We start from the raw sequence: 20944 nt of genomic DNA on the forward strand, positions 1-20944 counted from the left end.
TTATTCCACCCACTCAGTGATCTTAGGGAATCATTTAACTTCCATGTGTGAATGGGAACTGCATTTGAAAGCTGCCATTCATATTCATGCGGGAGCTAAAATTTCCTCAGAAGCTTTTGAAGTGTTTTATTCCCAGCAGAGGTCACAGTATTGACAGACTTGTCCATCTTTCCTGCACCCTGTCATGGCAAAACATGGCGCAAAGTAATCTTTTCTGTTTCATGTGTGCCGTGTAGAGAGAGGGGCGCTGCTTCTAGAGAATTTATCCCTTAGAGACAGCACTCCTAGTACATATATTGCATATCAGGAAGACAATGCACTATCATGAAATTATTTCCTGGATATGAACAGAGAAAGAATGGGAATCAAGAGAGAAATTACTGAAAGAAAGGACTTAAAAAGCATATAAAGGAAGAGGAAGGCCCATGATTTTCTTTTAGACATGGAAGTGCTGCTGGGACTTTTGTGATTAAATAGTACAGAAACAAAGAAATGTCAACATTAAATTGTGGTTTGTGGCTCTGGTTTTTCATGAAGGGTGTACTTTAGCTTACAGTACATTTCAGAGAAGCTCAGAGAAATAGCAATTAACTCTGTAATGCTGAAGTTTTTATCAACTGTTAGTCTTTTCCCCCATATGTATGATTTTCAAATATATTTTTGTCTTTTTCCGAGGGCTGCCTCTTCCTGTACTACCTTCATAGTTCCTATATGCTTTTCCTGTTCATACAGTCTTATATTACTTGCAATTGCACTTACTATCTATTCTGCCACATCCTCACCATGCGTGTCTGAAAACGCCAACAGGCAGAAAACCCTAATGTGTTCCAGCTAGTTTTTCAAAGAGGGCTTCCTCCCCACCCCTTTGTTTTTAATTATAGGAAACTAAAACTCCACTTGAATACTCCTGTATCTATTTTATAACAATTCTCTAGTATCCTTGCAAAAACTGAAATATGCAATAACTTTAGACAATAAGGAATAAAATCGTAATGCATTGTAGTTAAAAGAATAGAACTTCCAGCTACTTCTTGAAAGCTCCAGAGGCCATCCAAGGAAAATAGTAGTAAGGACAATTCCAGCATTCAAAACTTCAGTCCATTCTTCTGTGGACCGCTGGAAGCCTTTTCACTTGTTGATTCTCAGAGGTCTAGACAGATCCGCTCTTCAGTATTGAATTTCATTTTCGTGTTACTGCGCAAGTGTTTCTTTCATGGAGCTTCTGAGATGACACTGATTTCGCAAGTTCACACTGAAACCTTAATTTGCAGGGTAGCTGTTGAACCATGTTCCTCTAGAGTGTCCTTGTTGCCATGTCCCTCACTTACAGATTTCACACTTGATAGCTGTCACCAAACATCTTGTGCTGTTAGATATAGGCAGCACGTTCAACTCCTCACCCCCCTTGGACTTTCAGCAGATGCAACACTTTCTGGTGCTACTGTTTGAGAACCCTGAATGATCACACCACCTGCCCCCCCCCTTACCTCTGGCTTGTACTGAACAATCGTCTCATTTATCACTGTGACCCCCAGGTTTTAGCTTTGGTCCTAAGAAGAGCATTTTGTGATCTGTTTAGGAATCCCCAGGGCCTTTGAACTTCTTATTTACAACAATTAGGCCACTGCTTGTGGTCCTCAGTCTTATTCTACGGCTTTTCCAACCAGTAACCTTTTGCTGACCACAGAGAGCAGAGACCTCTCACCCATCTTTTATCCTATATTCCTTTCCTGGATTGCCTTTTCTACCCAGATGTTAGCCAAACTCAAGCTAGTTTTTTTTCTTAACACTGACTCTTTGCAGAAATTAATGTAACATGGTTTATAAATTCATTTTTTCCTACTCAGGTTTTCTCCGTTGGCTGTGCTGCCAATAAGGGATGTTCTGCTGTGGTTCCATTGTCTATCCTGTTCAGTCATTCCCAGTAGTTCCATTCTGTACTGAAATAATCCTCCAGAATTTGAGAGGAGGAGGAGTACTTCGTTTAATGCTGGCTACTACTTATGACAGATCTTTTTTCTTTCAGCACTTCTAGGTATCTAGAAAATGCCCCATTTAGGGAATATTACTGGCCAAATGGGATTTTCATCTGTGTTGCATCTTATCAGGATTAACCTTTATAATTAAGATAATGCTTAAGATAGTCCCAGGAGCAGGGATGAGTCAGACACTGTTGTATTTGCTATAAAGTTTTTAAAAGATGTTGCAGAAGAAATGGCTAAATTATTTTCTGTATCAGTGAAGCACCATTAAATATATTAATAATTGAATAATGGAGGACATGAAGGAACGCAGTCAATAATAGGATGTGTTTGCTTTGGCATTTCTACCACCCTTAATAATTTCTGAATTTTTCCTTTTTGTTGCTCTTTTATTTCATGTTAGCATAAAAGCGCTGAGTGCTTTGTATTGTACTTCTAAAATAAAACGTGTGATGTTTCGGGCTTGTGGCTAAAGCACCAGAGGAATCTACAAACACCGTAACTGTGTGCAGATCTTTAAAGGAGCAAATTTTCTCCTGGGAGCATTCCAGAACTTCTTCCATGATAGCCAACAGATATTTGAAGTTTTGGCCCTGAATTTCTATCCTGCATTTATGTATTCTTACTGACCTAAGAGCAGGAGATTGGTCCAGGGCTTGAGCTAGGAATTTTGAAATTTTAACCCAGCATTTCCTACTTTCCAACCACGTGAGCCTGGGGAGTTACTTATCTTTTCCATGTGTAAAAAAGGGTTTATAATATCTGTCTTTAAGAGGCACTAGTTCTGGTAGTTCAGAAATTAAAAGAACAGAACTATTATGTAAAAGCCAAGAATAGTCAATCAGTAAAACCAGCTTTTTTGTAAAAGAACTTTTAGCCAGTATATTATGTAGCAAGGAATTTTATCTTTAGAGATATTTTCTACTTAGCTGGGGTATTTGTGTAACTCTGTTACCATAGTATTAGAATAATCACAATTTGTAATGAACGTGTATTCTCATAGACAGTTGTATGATAAGGAGGTGCTATAATGTGCATTTTACAGATGAGCTGGAGGAAGGGTGGACTTTGAGAACGTCCCACACTTTTAGCGAGCACTCAAAAGCATACTTACCTTCAGTTTGGACGGGCACTGGTGTGTTGGATGCAGACCACAGCAGCCTTCGTGTGGTCCTCTTCACCTAGAAGTGATGTCAAGTAATCTCTGTCAAACTGACACGACAACCTAAAATGCTTCCTAGAAAGACTTCATCTCTGCCTACTGCAAAAACCAAACAAGGCAAATATGAGCATGCATAGCTGGATCTTGGGAACCAACCATGTCTTGGCTACTCATGGTTTCAGGCGGCTCAGGTACAGAAGAGGCAGAGGCCGAGTAATTCACTGAAGACTGAGCAGGAACACTGGTAAATCAGCAAGTAGAACCCAGCTTCTGGGTTTGAATCCTAATCAGTATAACAACTACCATGCCTTTTTTTCTAGAACTGTATTTAAGGTTAGTCTTCAGTTTGATTTTTCATATACAATAAAATAACAGGAAGCCGATAACAAAAATCTTAGAAAAGTTTTCTGGGAATATTTCAGGAAACTGGTAAATACAAAGAACTGTCAGTACATTCAAGAAAAATGTGTCTTGGTCACAATCCTGCAGCAAGTTCCATGTCAACACATAAGCTGTCTTCATACATAAAGCAGCTCCTCCCCACCACATTATGTACATTTGTGTCTATCAATTTCTACTGCATAGTTTCAAATATTTCCCAAACTATTTCACAAGAATGTCCAGAAAAAATTGTCAGAAACAATTACTTGATGAAGGATGCTGTATAACTAATGCCATTCAGTAATTATTAACTGCAATAAGGAGAAATCTTTGTAGTCAGTCCTACAAACAATAGTATAATTAACAAAAGATGTAAACAGTATGTTTTTCTTTGTCAAAGTATCAAATATTTGAATGTACTAAAAAAAAAAAGGGGGGGGGATTCCCTTATTAGCCTATCACAGTGACAATTACACCGTGCTTCTTTACTGTTTGAACTGATTGTTCTTTGTGTCGTTCCCATTCCTCATCTTCTTTGTCCAGATCAAAAGTTTCTGGATAAATGGGAAGCTTGTCTTTAGGGCACTCCTCATAATAACTTCGAACATATTTTCCAACAGACCATCCTTTGTATTCCTCAGGCGTTTTGCATTCTAGGCCATTGTAGTGAACATTGTAGTGGTGCTTCAACCAGTAGAAAAGATAATGAATGTTGTAATCACATCTCCAAGGATTCTCTCTCAGCCACAGTATTTTCAGAAAGTAAAGATCTTCCAGTACTCCATATTCAAAATTCTGCAAGCTGTTGTTTGATAGATCCAGCTCCTCTAAGTTATTGAGGCCTGAGAAAGCAGCTAGTCAATAAGAAAAATAGTTATTGGTACCTTATAAAGGTAAGTTAGGAAAAAACATGCATAACTGCAACAGGAAGAACATTTTCATAATTATATATTTTTTTTCTAAAGGCTACGAAAAGGACTTTTCAAACACTGAACTTTAAAATATGGCTTGTGCCTTGAGAAGTGACATATTGGTATAAATATGCTGACATTAGGGGAGTTGTACTGGTGGTGAAGTTATAAAACACTTAATGAGTGCGCAGGAGTGTAGAATAGGGTCAGTGAGGGTGAATGAATGCCTGGTTTGCTCAAAGAAGTCTACTGTTATTGCTGTGATACAGAAGTAGAAATACAGAAATGGATTATGTATTGGACAATGTGCAGGGCTAGTAGTTTTTGTATGTATGTATGTTTGTATTCGTGTGTGTACAAACTTTAAATTAATATTTTAAGATATGGAAGATAATAAACATGGAGCTTCATCATAATGCTTCTGAATCACATTTAGAGAGCAGTTCATACTTTTTGCAAGTATACTGTTTCATTTCATGGCAGAAGTCTTAATTTAACATTTTAAACCTCAGAAGTACCATTTTACTGATATTACCACCATCTACTGCTGTTTAACTTCCAAAATGCCACTAGAGAAGGCTCTTTTTGCTTCTTACTTTGTATCTCACTCTCCTTGTGTCTGCTTTCATAATTAAAAACTCAATACACATAGGCAATAAGCAAATTGCCAAGAAGGCCACTTGATTTCTGATAACATATAACTTAAGAGCAATTATTGGTAGTGATTTTTAACCCAAAAGAGTTTGTCTATTACTTCATTGTCCAACATTATTTAAAAGTAGCCTCATTATATGACAAGTTTTCTTAGATTTGGCAAAGATATTTAAAAAATCATTCAACTATTTAGCATTTTGGGAAATGATTAGCCTTCAGTCTGCAGAATTAAATTTTTGCACTTGGTTGGCTTAGTATTAAGAAAGGGCAGCTGAAATCAGACTCTCTTCATTGACTTCCATGATGAATACATTTCAGTGCAAACCTTTACTCTATGAATTGGTGGTACAAAAGGTAAAATATGCACCAACATCTATATTTTTAAATCCTTTTTTCCTCCACATTGATATGTGATAAAGAAATAATCAAAGTTGATAATTATTAAAACACAGATCAGTTTTTAATGAGTATTTAAAATTGTTCTTACCAGGATCAATGTAAGTTATTCCGTTACTGTTTAGGTTTAATATCTTCAGTTCACTGACATCTTCAAACTCTTTGGCTCGTAGTTGTCTGATTTTGTTGTTGGACAAGTCAAGTTTAACTATATCAGGAGGTATGTTACCTGGAACTTTCTTTAAATCTTAAAAAATGAAAAAGACATAACTTGTGTCAGCTTTAAATTCTTCTCACTGCTTGGGTATCACAGTTGCGTACCACATAGAGTTTTGTCAGTCTGCCATTGTTTCTTGTTTTATATTCCTTTTACCCCCACTTCTAGTGTCAACATGTTTTTTCAACTTCTGAATTTCATTGCTTTGTTCACTTGTATCTTTACATTCCATGTGAAAATTGCTGTCTTCGTTAGCGCTTAAAGTAAAGCTTCTTTCTTTGTTTTATATTTTATTTTAATGGAACTGTACTATTCATCTGCATAAGGATAGGATAGGTAGTGAAGACTAATAAAAAGTATGTGTGAAGGGCTTGATCATTTAAAGAAAAGAAACCAGAATAACTATATAAAAAAAAATGTTCATTGGTATGTGAACATCTTCCGTAATCGAACTGTAGGGTGCTGTCTTACATCATTTGGTTTGCGTTGCCAAAAAGTAAAATTTTCTATATTTTATCAACAATAAAATGCTAGTTGCTATAGTATTTGTAGCAATACATATAATTATAGTTGTGTAATTACAGTTATGTTGTGGTTTAGTAACATTTAAGACTTAATATTTGTTTCGATACTTACAATTATTATATATCTAGGCGGCATGGTGACATTCTGTCTATCTACTTCTCTATCCTACCTGTCTCATTGGCATTACCAAAGCAGGCAGGCACCTCTCAGACAGCTGTGCACATGTCCTTACAGTCTTCCTTGCAAAAGAGTTACAGAAAGAATAGCTTCCAGTCCAGTAGTAAGGGCACATTCTTGAGAAGTGCAAACTGTGGTTTGAATCCTCTCAGGGTAATGTTAATAAACCTAATCTCCAGGATTATGTTTACTCAATGAGGCTTCTCATCCTGGGCTTCTATTATGAGAAAATCTCTTATTTGACCATCTTTGAATGAAAGCAAGTAGTTTCTGGATCCGTGCTGAAATTTGTGTTGTCAGTGAACTTCTGAAGTTCTGAAGATGTCTAATGCATCAGGTATTTTTGAGACTAAAGCAACATATCAGAGACTTCCTGCCTTATATCTCATTTTGAGCAGAGCTTTGGTATTATAAATACATAAATATTTTAAGTACTCCAGTCTGCTCTGGTTGGAGTGCTTCCTGCTTGTGCAGATGTCAAAGTTTCAGGGCCTATTTATCACCTAATGAATGCAAATAATACTTGAATTTAGGGACTTGGAGAGTTTGGCAGTACTAGAAAGCAGTTTTTTTCAACTGCTCTCGCAAATACAGATTCCTTTGCAGAAAAGCAAACAGAAGTTACTTTTGCACCCAGCTTTTGTTGCTCTTTTTGGTAAAAAAGCATGAAGGCCATAGGATACTTTCATTCTGAAGGTCTGAAAGATCTGGGGTATCACTGGTCTGAAGAGATATAAATAAGAAGTTCTTCAAAAAAGAGAACATACACATGGTTATATGTATTTTTAAGAGGTTTCTTTCATGAGCTTTCTGACATTAACTGAAAGCTGCTGACCTGTTGTTGTATCTCCTTAAAGATATATCGTACTGGTGTGCTGCTTGTCACTCCATCCTCTCCATTGTAAAGGAATAACGGATTGCAGCTTTTCACGTCATCTTACTGGTTCAGCAACTGATGGACCTTTTTTCCTGCTCTGAAATCTTGTCCATGTGGATTTAGAGAAATTTTCGGGTTTTCCCAGGATTTTGGGTGCATTATACTTCTATTTCTGATGAAAATTCCAATGAAATTGTGCATCTGCTGCATAGTAATCATATGCAAAGGCAGTAAGTACAATGCTTTCATCAACGATTGCCATATGTTCAGAAATCTCAAAGGTCCATGCGCTATCAGCATCCAGCTGACAAGCATATGCACAGTAGATCTGATACTTCCTAAAATATATTGAACGTGCTCATGTGTCCATGCTAGACATTCAGGAAGTCCCGGGGTGATATACTTAGTTCTTGACGTGAAGGAGGGAGTCCCTGGACCCTCTAGTACACTCATGTAGAGGTTGAAGTAACTTCATTCCTTGATTATTAGTACTAAAGACAATAAACCATTTTTTTTAAATATTGTAAAAGCCTGTGAAACTACCATGAAAAGCAGACCACACTGAGTGTTTCTATGAACTTAGAGAAAAAAAAGTAACATTTTTCTTGCCAAAAGTTTTTGATTATATTCATGTATTCAGCTCATGTATTCAGCTCATCTCTTTGATACCACTAAATGGGGAGAGCTGGAAAGGCAGTCTTTTCTTATATTAAGACGATAATATATATATTTATTCCAGTTTCCTGGAGACATAAGGTAATAATGATATAATTAAGATCCTATGAAGGATAATTAAGATTGTAATCTGTAATCTAATAATTAAAATCCTATCTACAAGGAAAGGTATGGTAGGTCAATATTAAGAAATTAATAAATATTAGCCAGTAAAAAAGCATAAATTATTAATAAAAAAGGTGTAGTAGCTGCATGGTAAAACAAGGAGAAAAGTGAGCCATAGGAGGAAGAAAAAAATTTTAGCAGTGTGGAAAAAAAGGAAAAATGTAGACCATTTTTTATGACAAACATAGTAGATAAACCATGTAATCAAATACCGAAATTGTTAATTCTTTATATTTAGGTATTGTCTCCTTATACTGACTTCTGAGCTTGTCTCTGGCATTAAGGTCCAAGAATAAGGGCACACAGAGTTGTTACATAAATTTAAGTCACTGTTAAAGCAAATAGAGGTTTAGCAAACACATTGCAAGATGCAAGAGGGTAAAATATACTGCAGGGATCTAACATTGCAAGCCATGCTTCACAAAAGTCAGGAAAAAAATCCTCCCAATTTTGGCTACTTCTAGTAATTTATTTTTTTTTTCAGATTAGTAATGTTAAAGAATGACTCTCTTCTGAATCATTTTGTTGTTTGCTTTGTTTTATCGTGGGATAAAATATGGGAAATATAAAGCATGAATAAATGTGCACTTTTGTGTTGATATATGTCCCAGCTGGTTTACCCTTAAGGCCTAACTGTGGCTTTTAGGAGCCTGCGAAGGATTTAGGAATGGAATGGATCCAAGTGTCTGAAAAACTTTTCTTGAAGGCCCTTCAACTTTGAAATTTGTGTTGGGTGCTGTGAGGCAGAACACAGAGGAGGTATTTCTTTATGAACAAAATGCAATTTTTTCCCTTAGTAGAAGAAATTTTGCACAGAAAATGCGCGGATGCAGTGGGTCCCCTTTGCATTCAGGATCCTTTGGGCATTGTAAGCACAGCTGGCTGCTCCGGTCCTGCTTCCCAGCTCGCTTGTGTCAAAGTTGTTTCTATCTTTGTGTTTGTACACTGGAAAGAAGAAAAGACACTCTGTGCTTTTCTCTATCAGTACAACAATTTCAGCACAGCTGTAATTTGACTGATTAGTATGTTTATAGTTGTAAAATTGGACTAGTGAGGTGCTGGTCCTTCAGTAACTTAAGTATGTGCTTAATTTTATTCCTCTTGATTTTTGTTAGGTATCTTATTCTAGAGCACTAAAGAATATCTGTGGAATTGGGGCTGCAGAGTAGAGGTAAAATGCAGAAAGGATTCCTACTTGTTACTTGTCGTTAACGGGAGAAAATCAATTAACAGTATTAGTTAAAGTAAGTAAAGCAAGTACTTATACTATATTAATTTGCTGTAAGTAATATGTGAATAAATGTAGTAAGGGAGCAAGAATATTAAAATCATTAATTCAGTTATAAGGACAGATACAAACCTTTTCTTTTGCAGTTCAGAGTTGGTACAGGAAACACATACATGTGGCACAAAGAGGAATCAAATTCTGGTTTGACAGCTTCAGGCTTATCCCGTTTTATGTTTTGGGGGTCCTGCCTGTCCTCTTCACTGCATAGCTGTTCAGCTTTTATCTGCTTTAGCTTTTGATTTTTCAGTTCTATTGGGTGCGCACACTTGGCATAATTTCCCAAATTCCTGTTTGTTGGAACCTGAAGCATTGTAATAAGAGTTTCTAGTTCACAGTTGCAATGCCAAGGATTATCATAAAGACGTAGGTAGTTTAGACTGGGTGTATAAATAAAAATCTCTTCGGATAAACTCTTAATTTGGTTATGCTGAAGTAAGAGCGTGGTAAGTTTATTCAAACCAAAAAAAGCCTCACTCTCAATTTTTGATATATCATTCTGTTGTAAATCCAGACTTTTCAGTACTTTATACTTGGAAAACATATTATTCTTCAATTTACGAATCCTGTTTCTTGCTAGCAGCATGTGCTTTAAATCCTCAGGCCAATCAGGTGACACAAAAATCAATTTTCTTTCCTGACAATCTAGGTATTTCTCATGAAGATAAGTGTATATATCACATGGTAGGCCTTGGGCATTGCGCTTAACAGTGCTAGATGCTTTCCTTAAGATATTTTCCCTTTCATTGTTTCTCAAACTCCTATTCCTTGTCTTCCTACAGTCAGATGCTTTACAAAGAAGAAGTAGTAGTATAACAGTAACTACTTGCATCCTGACATTCAGCTGGCCCCACTTATTTTCTGTGACAGCTGGAACAGTTGAAGGTTTTGGACAGTCTTAGTCAGTGTTGTACAGATCTGAGGAGGCACAGCTGGGGTATGTGGGATCCCTGTGTTGGAAGAAAAGTAAAACATTAGAACAGATGAAACAGGCATTTTCGTGGAGGTTTGTACACAATATGCAGCATTCAGTCAAGTACTTGATCATCACACTACGTGGAGCTTCACAAATAGTTTGAAGATTTAATGTCCTACCTCTTTTTCTGTTGCTTTTACTGCCTCTGGTCTACTGTTGTTCATTTTGATTAAACATGGGAAACTATATGGACCAGTTTCTAACTGATCTTTGTTAGTCGGTTCTATTGTATTCAGGAAAATGGCATCATGCTGAATCTTCTTTGTATTTAAGTTCATCTTGGAAGGTCAGCTTGAAAGAGGAGCTTGAAGCTGTTATTTTCCACCTTTCTGTGTGTTGACCCACTAGAACACATACAGAGCCAGACCGGGGAAAGTCATCCAGTGCCTATCAAACCCCCAGAGGGCCCTCAAGTGTGGACTTGATTCTAGGTTGAGCCCCAATTTATCGTAACTAGCCCTGCTACTGCCAAGTGTCTCTTATGACCTTTGTCAGGTGGACAAAGTTGGCTGGGCTACTCTGAGAAGGACTCAAAAATAATCTTTTGCAATAGCCTATGATGCTATATGTCATCTGAGCATGGGCAGAGTGCAAAGGGAACCTGTAGGTCCTGGCTGTGGCCTGCTTCATACCACTTCCAGGTCTGGCCACCTGAGCAAGGAGAGTACAGAGGGGTGAGCTAGGAACTTTTGCCTTTCAAAAAAATCCAAATACAGTCATCATAGAATCATAGAATGGTTAGAGTTGGAAGACACGTTGAAGATCATCTAGTTCTAACCCCCCTGCCGTGGGCAGGGACACCTTCCACTAGACCAGGTTGCTCAAAGCCTCATCCAACCTGATGTTGAACACTATTAGGATTTATTATTAGGGGAAGACAAGCACTGCTCCCTGCAACCCTGTCCAAAATTGCCTCAGTATTTTTAGTAATTTTTTGGCTTATGTTCCCTCCTGAACTTCCTATAGTACTCCTGTGCACTGCCCTTTTCCTTCATTTTTAGTGAAGTTTGGCCACAAGGTTGTGTTTCCTTAGAAACATTTTAACCCCTCAGGTTTTTACATTTGCTTACTTCTTTCCATCTCACAAATTTCCTACTATAGCGAGTCAGTATAATTTCTTCTGAAACTTTTTTTTTTTAATTCTTCACTGTTTGGTTTAACTACTTACTTTTTCTCTATGACCGCAGACAACTTTGCATTATGCTCAGTCCTTTTTGACCTTAGCACCTGGGCAGTGACTGAATCCCAACCTTGAATGCAGATCACTGCACAGATTTTCTGTTTCTGAAACACCGTTGGTTTGGGCTCAAAAAACTTGTTCTTATCTGGAGGAAAGGTGGCGCAATAAATCATAGAATCATAGAATGGTTCGGGTTGGAAGGGACCTTAAAGGTCATCTAGTTCCAACCCCCTGCCGTGGGCAGGGACACCTCCCACTAGACCAGGCTGCCCAAAGCCCCATCCAGCCTGGCCTTGAACACTTCCAGGGATGAGGCAGCCACAACTTCCCTGAGCAACCTGTTCCAGTGCCTCACCACCCTTACAGCAAAGAATTTCTTCCTGATATCTAATCTAAATCTACCCTCTTTCTGTTTGAAACTGTTACTCCCTGATAAAGAGTCCCTCCCCATCTCTCCTGTAGGCCCCCTTCAGATATTGGGAGGCTGCTATAAGGTCTCCCTGGAGCCTTCTCTTCTCCAGGCTGAACAGCTCCAGCTCTCTCAGCCTGTCAGCTAATATCAGGTAAAATTATTTTGAAAGCAAAGAACTTTTTCATTTAAAAATATATTGGTAGATGAGTTTAAACCACATCTCGACTGTAGGGCATTCTCAGTATTTGCACAGTTCTTACTCATTAGACGGATGGAGCAGTCCTGTCTGTGCATGCTACTGCATCCCCTTAATCCATGTGGCCAGTTGTAATATTACCTTTGTAAAGCCATTGATTGGTTTCTCCATTTTGTTCCTGTAGTTGCCAGTTGTCTGTCTGCATTCAGATTCTGTTTGTTCACAGTGTGAATGAGTGTTTACATTGATGACTTCATCCCTTACATGAAAAAATTAAACTTTATTTGTTACTTTTTGGCAGCTATATGCTAGTCACTGTAAATTGATCATGTGTTTTCATAACTTGAATCATAAGTGGGATCTTCTATGTTGTTTTGAACTGTTCATTCTTCTGGTAATGTGATAGCTCATTCTACCCAGGACACCTTGGAAACAGAAAAAAAGAAGAACTTGGGGGTGGAAAAGTAATAAATAATTATGGTAATATTCTTTCCTCTTCCTTGCCTCCTCATCGGTCTGAACTGGCATTTATTTCTAGTATTACATTCTGTCCGCTAACTAAATTATAGTCAGCTATAATACCAAAATGAGCAGCTGGTTTCAGTAGCGTAGAATCAGAATCATCGAACCATAGAATGGTTTGGGTTAGAAGGGACCTTAAAGATCATCTTGTTCCAACCCCCCTGCCATGGGCAGGGACACCTCCCACTAGACCAGGTTGCTCAAAGCCCCATCCAGCCTGGCCTTGAACACTTCCAGGGATGGGGCATCCACAATTTCTCTGGGCAGCCTGTTCCAGTGCCTCACCACCCTCATAGTGAAAAATTTCTTCCTGATATCTAGTCTAATTCTACCCTCTTTCAATTTGAAGCCATTACCTCTCATCCTATCACTACATCCCTTGCAAAAAGTCCCTCTGCAGCTTTCTTGTAGGCCCCCTTCAGATACTGGAAGTTTGCTATAAGGTCTCCCTGGAGCCTTCTCTTCTCCAGGCTGAACAACCCCAACTCTCTCATCCTGTCCTCACAGGTGCTCCAGCCCTCTCATCATCTTTGTGTCCCTCCTCTGGACCTGCTCCAATAGCTTCATGTCCTTCTTGTGCTGAGGACTCCAAAGCTGGTCACAGTACTTCAGGTAGGGTCTCACGAGAGTGGAGTAGAGGGGTAGAATCACCTCCCTTGACCTGCTGGCCACGCTTCTTTTGATGCAGCCCAGGATGCGGTTGGCCTTCTGGGCTGCTGGTATGCATTGCTAGCTCATGTTGAGCTTCTCATCCACCAACACCCCCAAGTCCTTCTTCTCAGGGCAGCTCTCAAGCCATTCTCCGCCCAATCTGTATTTGTGCCTGGGATTGCTGTGACCCAGGCGCAGGACCTTGCACTTGGCCTGGTTGAACTTCATGAGGTTTACACAGGCCCACCTCTCAAGCCTGTCCAGGTCCCTCTGGATGGCATCCGTCTCCTCTAGTGTGTCGACTGCGCCATGCAGCTTGGTGTCGTCAGCAAACTTGCTGAGGGTGCACTTGATCTCACTGTCCGCGTCGCTGACAAAGATGTTAAACAGCACCCGTCTCAGTACCAACCCCTGAGGAATACCAGTCATCACTGGTTTCCACTTGGACATCGAGCCACTGACCTCAACTCTTTGAGTGTGACCACCTGGTCAGTTCCTTTTCCACTGAGTGGTCCATCCATCAAATCTGTGTCTCTCCAATTGAGAGACCAGGATGTCATGTGGGACAGTGTCAAACACTTTGTACAGGTTCAGGTAGAGGATGTCTGTTGCTCTCCCCTTGTCCACCAATGCTGTAACCCTGTCATAGGAGGTCACCAAATTTGGCAGGCATGACTTGCCCTTGGTGAAGCCATGTTGGCTGTCACCGATCACCTCCTTATTTTCCATGTGCCTTAGTGTAGTTTCCAGGAGGATTCTTCTCCATGATCTTGCTGGGCACAGGGGTGAGACTGACCGGCCTTTAGTTCCCTGCGTCTTCCTTTTTTCCCTTTTTGAAAATGGCAGTTACATTTCCCCTTTTCCAGTTAGTGGCCCCCATATAGACCCTTGAGGGGTGCCAGTTGCCCCAAGCCACCAATGGGACTTAACACCATTGGTGACAACCCTTTGGCCTGGCAGTCCAGACAAATTTTCACTCACCTTGAAGTCCACTTAGCCAGCCTTTATTTTACCAATTCGGCTATAAAGGATATTGTGGCCTGTGTTGAAGGCCTTGCTGAAGTCAAGATACACAAATGCTGCTTTTTTCCCCTTATCCATAGATCCAGTAATTTCATCACAGAAAACTATCACCTTAGTGAGGAATGCTTTGCCCTTGGTAAATCCACGCTGACTGTTCGCTATCACTTTTTCATCATTTATGTGCTTGGACAGGGTTTCAAGGAGGATTTGCTACATAACCTTCCTAGGGACTCAGGTGAGGCTGGCTGGCCTGAAGTTTCCTCGATCCTTCTTCTTCCATTTCCTGAAGATGGATGTGACATTTCCTGTGTTCCAGTCATCAGGAACCTCCTCTGATTGCCATGACCTTTCAAAAATGAGTGAGGCCTCTTAGTGACAGGAGACAGCTTTCTTAGTACTCATGGATGCATCCTGTCTCGTCCCATTTCCTCAAGTGCTCCCTGTCATTATCCTCTTCTACCATGGGTATTGCTTCACTCCCATGGACTCTGCTAATAGGCTCCTGAGAGGCACCTGGGAGGCCTTAAGACAAGCCTTAGCAGTAAAAATGGAGGCAAAAATGTCATTGAGTACCTTGTTCTTGAAAATCAATCACTTCTGGGCCCCTTTGACCTCTATGGCTGTCTATCATGAGATCCTGTCAAGCAGATCCCTAAGCAAGCCAAAACCTGCCCTCAAGTTCAGGCTTTTTCTTCTACAGTTTGTGCAATTTTTTTCTCTCAGGATTTTAAACTCCTCATTTTCATGGTTGCGGTAATCAAAGCCGCTCTAGTTCTTCACATCCTTGACCATTCTTTCCTTGTTTGTTTGTGAAACAAGTCCAGAAGAATGTGTTCCCTAGACCGCTTGTCAGTCACCTGGATCAAGAAATTGCCTTCAAAACACTTTAGAAGTCTCCTGAATTGTTTGCACCCATCCATGTTGTTCTTCCAGCAGATACCAGAGTGGTTCAAGTCTTTCATGAATAACCAGGATGAGCAATTTTAAGGCTTCCTTCAGCTGACAAGGAAGGTTTCGTCTACCTTCTTTTTTTGGTCAAGCAGTCTGTAGCAGATACCTACCACAATGTCATCTTCATAGCTCTAGCCTCTAATCCTTACAAGTAAGTTCTTGACTGACTTGTCAAGCATTCCAGTGCAAAGCATTTAGGCATAATTTTGCACAGCGTGCGGCCTGTCCTCACCTTCCTGGGCTGTAATTCCTAAATATTCTGTAACCATTCAGTGCAGCCCTCCAGTTGTATGTACTACCCCTTTGCACCTCTGGTATCCCAGTGAAATCATAGCTCTGCACCTGTGCATGGACTTTGATCCCTACTCATTGATTCCCATCCTACAAGTGTTTGTGTTCAGACACGTGAGATGGATCCCTGGTTGTGTTGTTTTCACAGGGGAGGTTTCAGAGAGTTTTCCCCATCATGCTGTTCCCGCAATGCTTTCTCACCACTCCCTATGCCTTCAGTTCTCCTCAGGTTGTGGTTATGTGTATTGTGTGAGCCAAGACCTTGTGTGACAACTGCAACAAAACAACTGCCATTCCTGGTTTAGATGTGTCCCTCCATGAGGCTCGAAGTCTGCCTAGTAGGTAGAATGGCTGCATTAAAAGCTGCCATGAAGGAAAAGAGGCACGCTCGTCCACGATAGCAGCCATCACAAAGATGTGTATAGATTTGAGGATGGCTGTACATTGTTTCTCTATTCCTATAAGGAAAACTAATGCCTTCCTTTCGAGCAGCCCCACAAAGTCCAGAAACATGTTTTTCTTTGGCATTTGCATAACACAGTTTGACTTTTGTTTTTCTTAGTCTATAATGCCATGTCCTCATAAAACTAACATTTGTTTTGGCAAAGTTTTCCATTTAGCTTCTCCAATCTTAGCACTCATCTCTTCATCGGTATTATTTTTTCTCCATATTATTTTTTCTCTCTTCTGTGTTTTCTCCATACTGGCTGATATTTTGTCTTTTTACATTTCCATATATTTATGTTGAAGTTCAGAACAGCTGTTCTATAGCTAATCTCAGCATATGTTGTTCTGGTTACCTGAGTATGCTGTTGCATTTCTCATTTCTTCATTTCTTTTGATTTCTTTCTTTTCATTTCATTTCTTTTGATGCGTAAATATCACAGACCCAAGAAAGAATTTTCCAGAGTAGGTGAAGCTTTCAATGCAATGAAATGTTTAAAACAAAAAGAAAAATTCTCCACTGACAAAATACATTTTGCAGTTAACTTGTACCTCGCTAATAAGAAATTTCCCCAGTCACACAAGATGCTTCTGATTTAAAACCATAAGATACCACTGTTTTTATTGATAGTTTTTGGACAAAAAGCAAAGCTCATTTCTTCTGAGATCATGGGGGTGTACAAAAAGTTGCTGTCCTGTGAAGATTTTGATACCAGGCAAATTTCATAAATATTTTACAAGTCATCTCAAAAGCATTAGCTCACCACAGGTCCTGTGTAATAAGGTAACTAATACAAAGCTCTTAGAGGTGGCAGTGTTGCATCTCATAATCCGGCATGTGAATTTTGCTGTTGTACATCAGATGTCCGTTATTGGAACAACGAACAGGTGAAGTGTAGGCTGAGTGTGCTCAAACTGTGTGGTCATTTTTGCTTCTCTCCTGCTGTTCCATACATGCATTTTGACCTCCGTATTACACAACACAGATAATCAGCTACAATTTCCCTCTCAAAGGTTCTGTTGCATATGGTATACATGAACACTGCCTATCTGGAATAAATGTCAGAAGGTTAATTAGTTGATATTAATTGAAAAACCAGTATGACAGAATTCCTGCATAATTTGGCTGTAACAGAAAACAAGGGGTTTTAGTAGTCTGTGTACTCAAGCTTAAGTTTTAAGAAAGCTGTCCCTTTAAAAATGGCAGAAGAAGGCATGTGCTAAAATTCATGGGTCATAAAAATGGGTCATATGACCTGTAAAGAAAATCAGTGTCTCTTCAAAAGTATTGGAAGGTTTTGATCAGAGTCTTCAAAATGCAATAAGAAAGGCTTCCCTGTGTCTTAAGTTGTGCAGCCTTGTAGCAACATATACTTTTAAAAGACTCAGAACTACCAGGGTATAAAAACCAATCTCTTAATTTGTTATCTATTTTGTCAGATAAGTTTGGGAGTGTACTCTCTCTGAGTTTGATTTTCCCCACTCATTTCTGTGGAACATGTCACTAAAATGTAAAAAGGCTTATGCTTCTACAAAGAAGGATACTTTAATTTCTGTATTTAATATCAATTAAATGTTTTAATTTAAAAAAAAAAAACACACCACAAACACCTGCATTGGTATTCTAATATCTCTTTCTGATACACCTTGTGTATCTTGGTATTTGTTGCTTCTTTTTTCATGAAATGTAATCTTATCTTTAGTTTCTTAATATTTTTCTATGGTCCTTTTTTATACAATAACATTATTTTCCAGCTTCCTATCACTTTTTTTGGTGTTCAGCTCAAGTTAGCATGTTTCCCCACTCTATATTGAAAGTATTAAGTCAGTTCCAAAAGTGTATGCCTCTCCTTAAGCAGTCAGCTCCTCAGTGGGTGTTCCCATCTTTCTCCAAAATGCCCACTTTGCTGACTTGCAGAACTGCACGACTGCAGCCCTACAACTAAATGTCTACCACAGCAGTACGTCCTAATTCTAGGTTTTGATTTTCTGTGTGCTTTCATTCGTGGTGCTTGTGGCAATTGTTATTTATTCCAGTTAGAAATGCAGTTCAGTAAAATGAATACTTTTCATTATGTTATAAACCAAAACTGCAGATGGAAACTTGAGTATATTCGGAGTATAGATTCTTGCTTTTACAGAGGGCTGTTAACATTTTCCACTTATACAGTTTGATTTCTTTTAACTAATGTTTAGTATAAAGAAATGTTTTCCAAAAGAATTGATCAAAACCTAACATTGGATTATTCACTTTTGGATAACTCCCTTTTGTATCTCTTTCAATTTTTCAGATTCTTTTAATAATACTCTTGTAAATAATTATGTGACTTGAGAAGCTCTAACTGTACATTTATGCTTTTAACGTCCTTTGATAGAGTTCTGGTTTTCATTTCCAGCAGGCACTGCTTGTAAAATCAATGGCAAAGACAGTCCAGCAAACTTATACTGAAAAGTCTATTTGCTTTCAAAGTGTGCACACAAAAATCCCAGTTAATTAAAAAAGCATGCTCTTGCAGTCATTTGAGATAACTTTACAATTATAGTGTTTTCTTACGGTGAAATATACTGTGTGATAGTGCTATTCCCCAGTAATTTGCGATACAAGGAGCAAAGGAAAAACTACAGCAGAAGAAAGGGACTTTCAAACTTTAGCAAGGAGATAATTCTACTTGATATCGAACATCTTTTCTTTACAGTAATTTTCAGAATACTTTTAACTATGGTATTTTATGTTCTTTTGATTCTGTAACATACCCTTGTAATAATTTCCTCTCTGGTTTGGTTTTTTTTTTTTTTTTTTTTTTTGCAAAGCAGCTTCCCCAATTTACAGTATCTGAGTTTAGCTCACTGCAGAAAATTCAGAGACAAAGGTTTACTGTACCTGGGCTCTGGAAAAGGCGGTCACAAGCTCATCTATTTGGACCTTTCCAGTTGCATTCAGGTTTGTAGCTCACGTCTTTCTTTCATTCTGTGAAGAAAAGAATCCTTTATATGACTGGCTGCGTCCTGCATTCATGGTATACTGAAGTCGAACAAGCACTGCAGCAGACTTCCAGGGTTTTGAATTACACGACTACAGCTGTTTAAATTTTACTAAGGAATAATAGCACTATAGGTTTGGATCACTTCCAACAAACTGTCAGATCTATAAACAGCTAGTACTTACTGCATAATGAGAACAAGGCTTGCTTTTTGCAGCCATAAAGAGACTAATTCTATGTCATCTTAGTTAGGATTTTAAACCAGGAGTTTTGAAAATGCAGTTTTTACTAAGATATAAAAAAAAATAAAATCCACTCTGCACTGGAAAAATAAGAATTTGCATTTGACTTCCTGAGAAGGAAATTAATTAAAAAGTGAGCTTTTGTTACTTCTTTATAATGGTTTAATATATAAATTGAAGTAGTATTTATGACTGCATTCTAAAAAAAGTTTATGTTTTGGATTATTTTAGCCTCCTACTAAACTTCTAAAGAAAACCAAGGTTTTAGAATCTATTTTAGAAACTTTCAAATATATACTGCATCTTGAAACACACTTCAAAAGCAATATGAAGTGCCAAACTGTAAGGCAAAAAAAGTCTCCAATGTTTTAATAAAGACTCCCACATATATTTCTTTATACACTAAGAAGATTCTCCAAATTACAAAATACGTGTGAGATGATAGAGAGATGGAGTCTGAGGCATATAACAATTTAACTTCCCATCTAACAAAAGCTTTTCAGAACCAAGGATGAAGGCAGGGCAACAGTCTTCTTCTGACTGCTCTTTACTGCGAGTGTCTGTTTCTTCTTCCTGAGAATCATGCTGAGACTATTGTGCGGTGAGAGTGTGAAATTTGAAATGAGGGCTGAGGTTAGAGGAAAGTTAAGAACTACCTACCTCTGAGTTACTTTTTCAAAATGCCAGTAATTGGTTATTTTTTCCAAAAGTGACATTCCTGCTTGTTCAGAAGTGCAATCATGAGCTGTAAGGATCTGCCTCTAGAATGCATGGTCGAATAGTAGTCAGAGCAAAGGGATCATCATCGAACTGGGAAAACCACAATCCTCCCCTTTCCAGAGAAAAGTGGGTTTGCTCGCCAGCGTATTTGAGAGCTCTGAGAGGGATTCCACAGCTTCCCCCATTTTGGGTTTCCCCACGATTCTGGAACAGTGCTTCATGATTATGACTGAGTACTTAAGTAAACAGTTAAAACCAAAAAGAGCATCAAATTACATCACTGTTGCAGAAAGCATTTTAATAAGATAGAATTGTTTTTTTCCCCCCTCATCGGATGAACTCAAAGGGCATTTCTGTAAGGCTAATGTTTCAGAATTCATTAGAAAAATGTAGTGAATCTATAGTGTAACCATTTAAGTTATGCTAAAAATTGTTCTATAGAACAGAATATATATTCTGTGGAATATGTATTTTTCCTGGTTTTTCATGTTTCCTGTTTTTCCTTCATTTTAACATTACAATTCTTTTCATATGAGTTCTTATATTGTCATTGCTACTGTAGGATTTGAACGTCTATTTAGAAAGCGCATCTGTAAAATGCATGATGATGCTAATGATTTTGCAAGCGGCAACTTGAGGACCTGGACATTTAAATAACTTGTTAAAACATAGGCAGAGAACAGTATTAAGCACACATTTCCTAGTCCATTTTCATAAAACAAGACAGACTTTCCTTTGGCTATTATATTAATACATGGTAATAATACTGGATGAATTGTAGGTATATATTTTTTCATAAAATCTCAGTAATTAAGGTTGTGTCTTTATGACATAGGTGATAAATATTTTCATTAGTGAGTTTCAAGATATTTTCATAAAAATGCAGAGATTCTTTTATGTCCTACTCAAAAGGTGTCCTCTTGCACTGTTGATATTCTCAGAGAATTA

At 38.5% G+C, this 20944-nt stretch overlaps 2 protein-coding genes across 2 annotated transcripts in view; one reads left to right on the forward strand and one right to left on the reverse strand.

Annotated features, from left to right (window-relative positions):
- Positions 1-3536: 3536 nt before the first annotated feature.
- On the reverse strand, positions 3537-20086 carry LRRC17 (leucine rich repeat containing 17). The gene is made up of 5 exons (XM_063323506.1): positions 19937-20086; positions 18935-19021; positions 9483-10357; positions 5578-5733; positions 3537-4379 (listed from the first exon to the last, which is right to left on the reverse strand). The coding sequence occupies exons 3-5, from the start codon at positions 10237-10239 to the stop codon at positions 3976-3978; spliced, it is 1317 nt and encodes a 438-aa protein (XP_063179576.1). The 5' UTR covers positions 10240-10357; positions 18935-19021; positions 19937-20086; the 3' UTR covers positions 3537-3975.
- The window catches only part of FBXL13 (F-box and leucine rich repeat protein 13), a 39304-nt gene continuing 35082 nt past the window's right edge, over positions 16723-20944 (forward strand). The window contains 2 exon segments of the mRNA XM_063327182.1: positions 16723-16769; positions 18868-18994. Coding sequence (XP_063183252.1) covers positions 16723-16769; positions 18868-18994 — 174 coding nt within the window.

The sequence above is a fragment of the Chroicocephalus ridibundus genome, chromosome 1, assembly GCF_963924245.1.
Source record: "Chroicocephalus ridibundus chromosome 1, bChrRid1.1, whole genome shotgun sequence".
NCBI classification, from domain to species: domain Eukaryota; kingdom Metazoa; phylum Chordata; class Aves; order Charadriiformes; family Laridae; genus Chroicocephalus; species Chroicocephalus ridibundus.

Coding starts and splice junctions, on each gene's coding strand:
- LRRC17 (XM_063323506.1), bottom strand. CDS start 10,239: ATGCAAGTAGTTACTGTTATACTACTACTTCTTCTTTGTAAAGCATCT. Junction 5,734..9,482: donor TCTGAACTGCAAAAGAAAAG/GTTTGTATCTGT, acceptor TCATTTTTTAAG/ATTTAAAGAAAGTTCCAGGT. Junction 4,380..5,577: donor AATAACTTACATTGATCCTG/GTAAGAACAATT, acceptor CTTATTGACTAG/CTGCTTTCTCAGGCCTCAAT.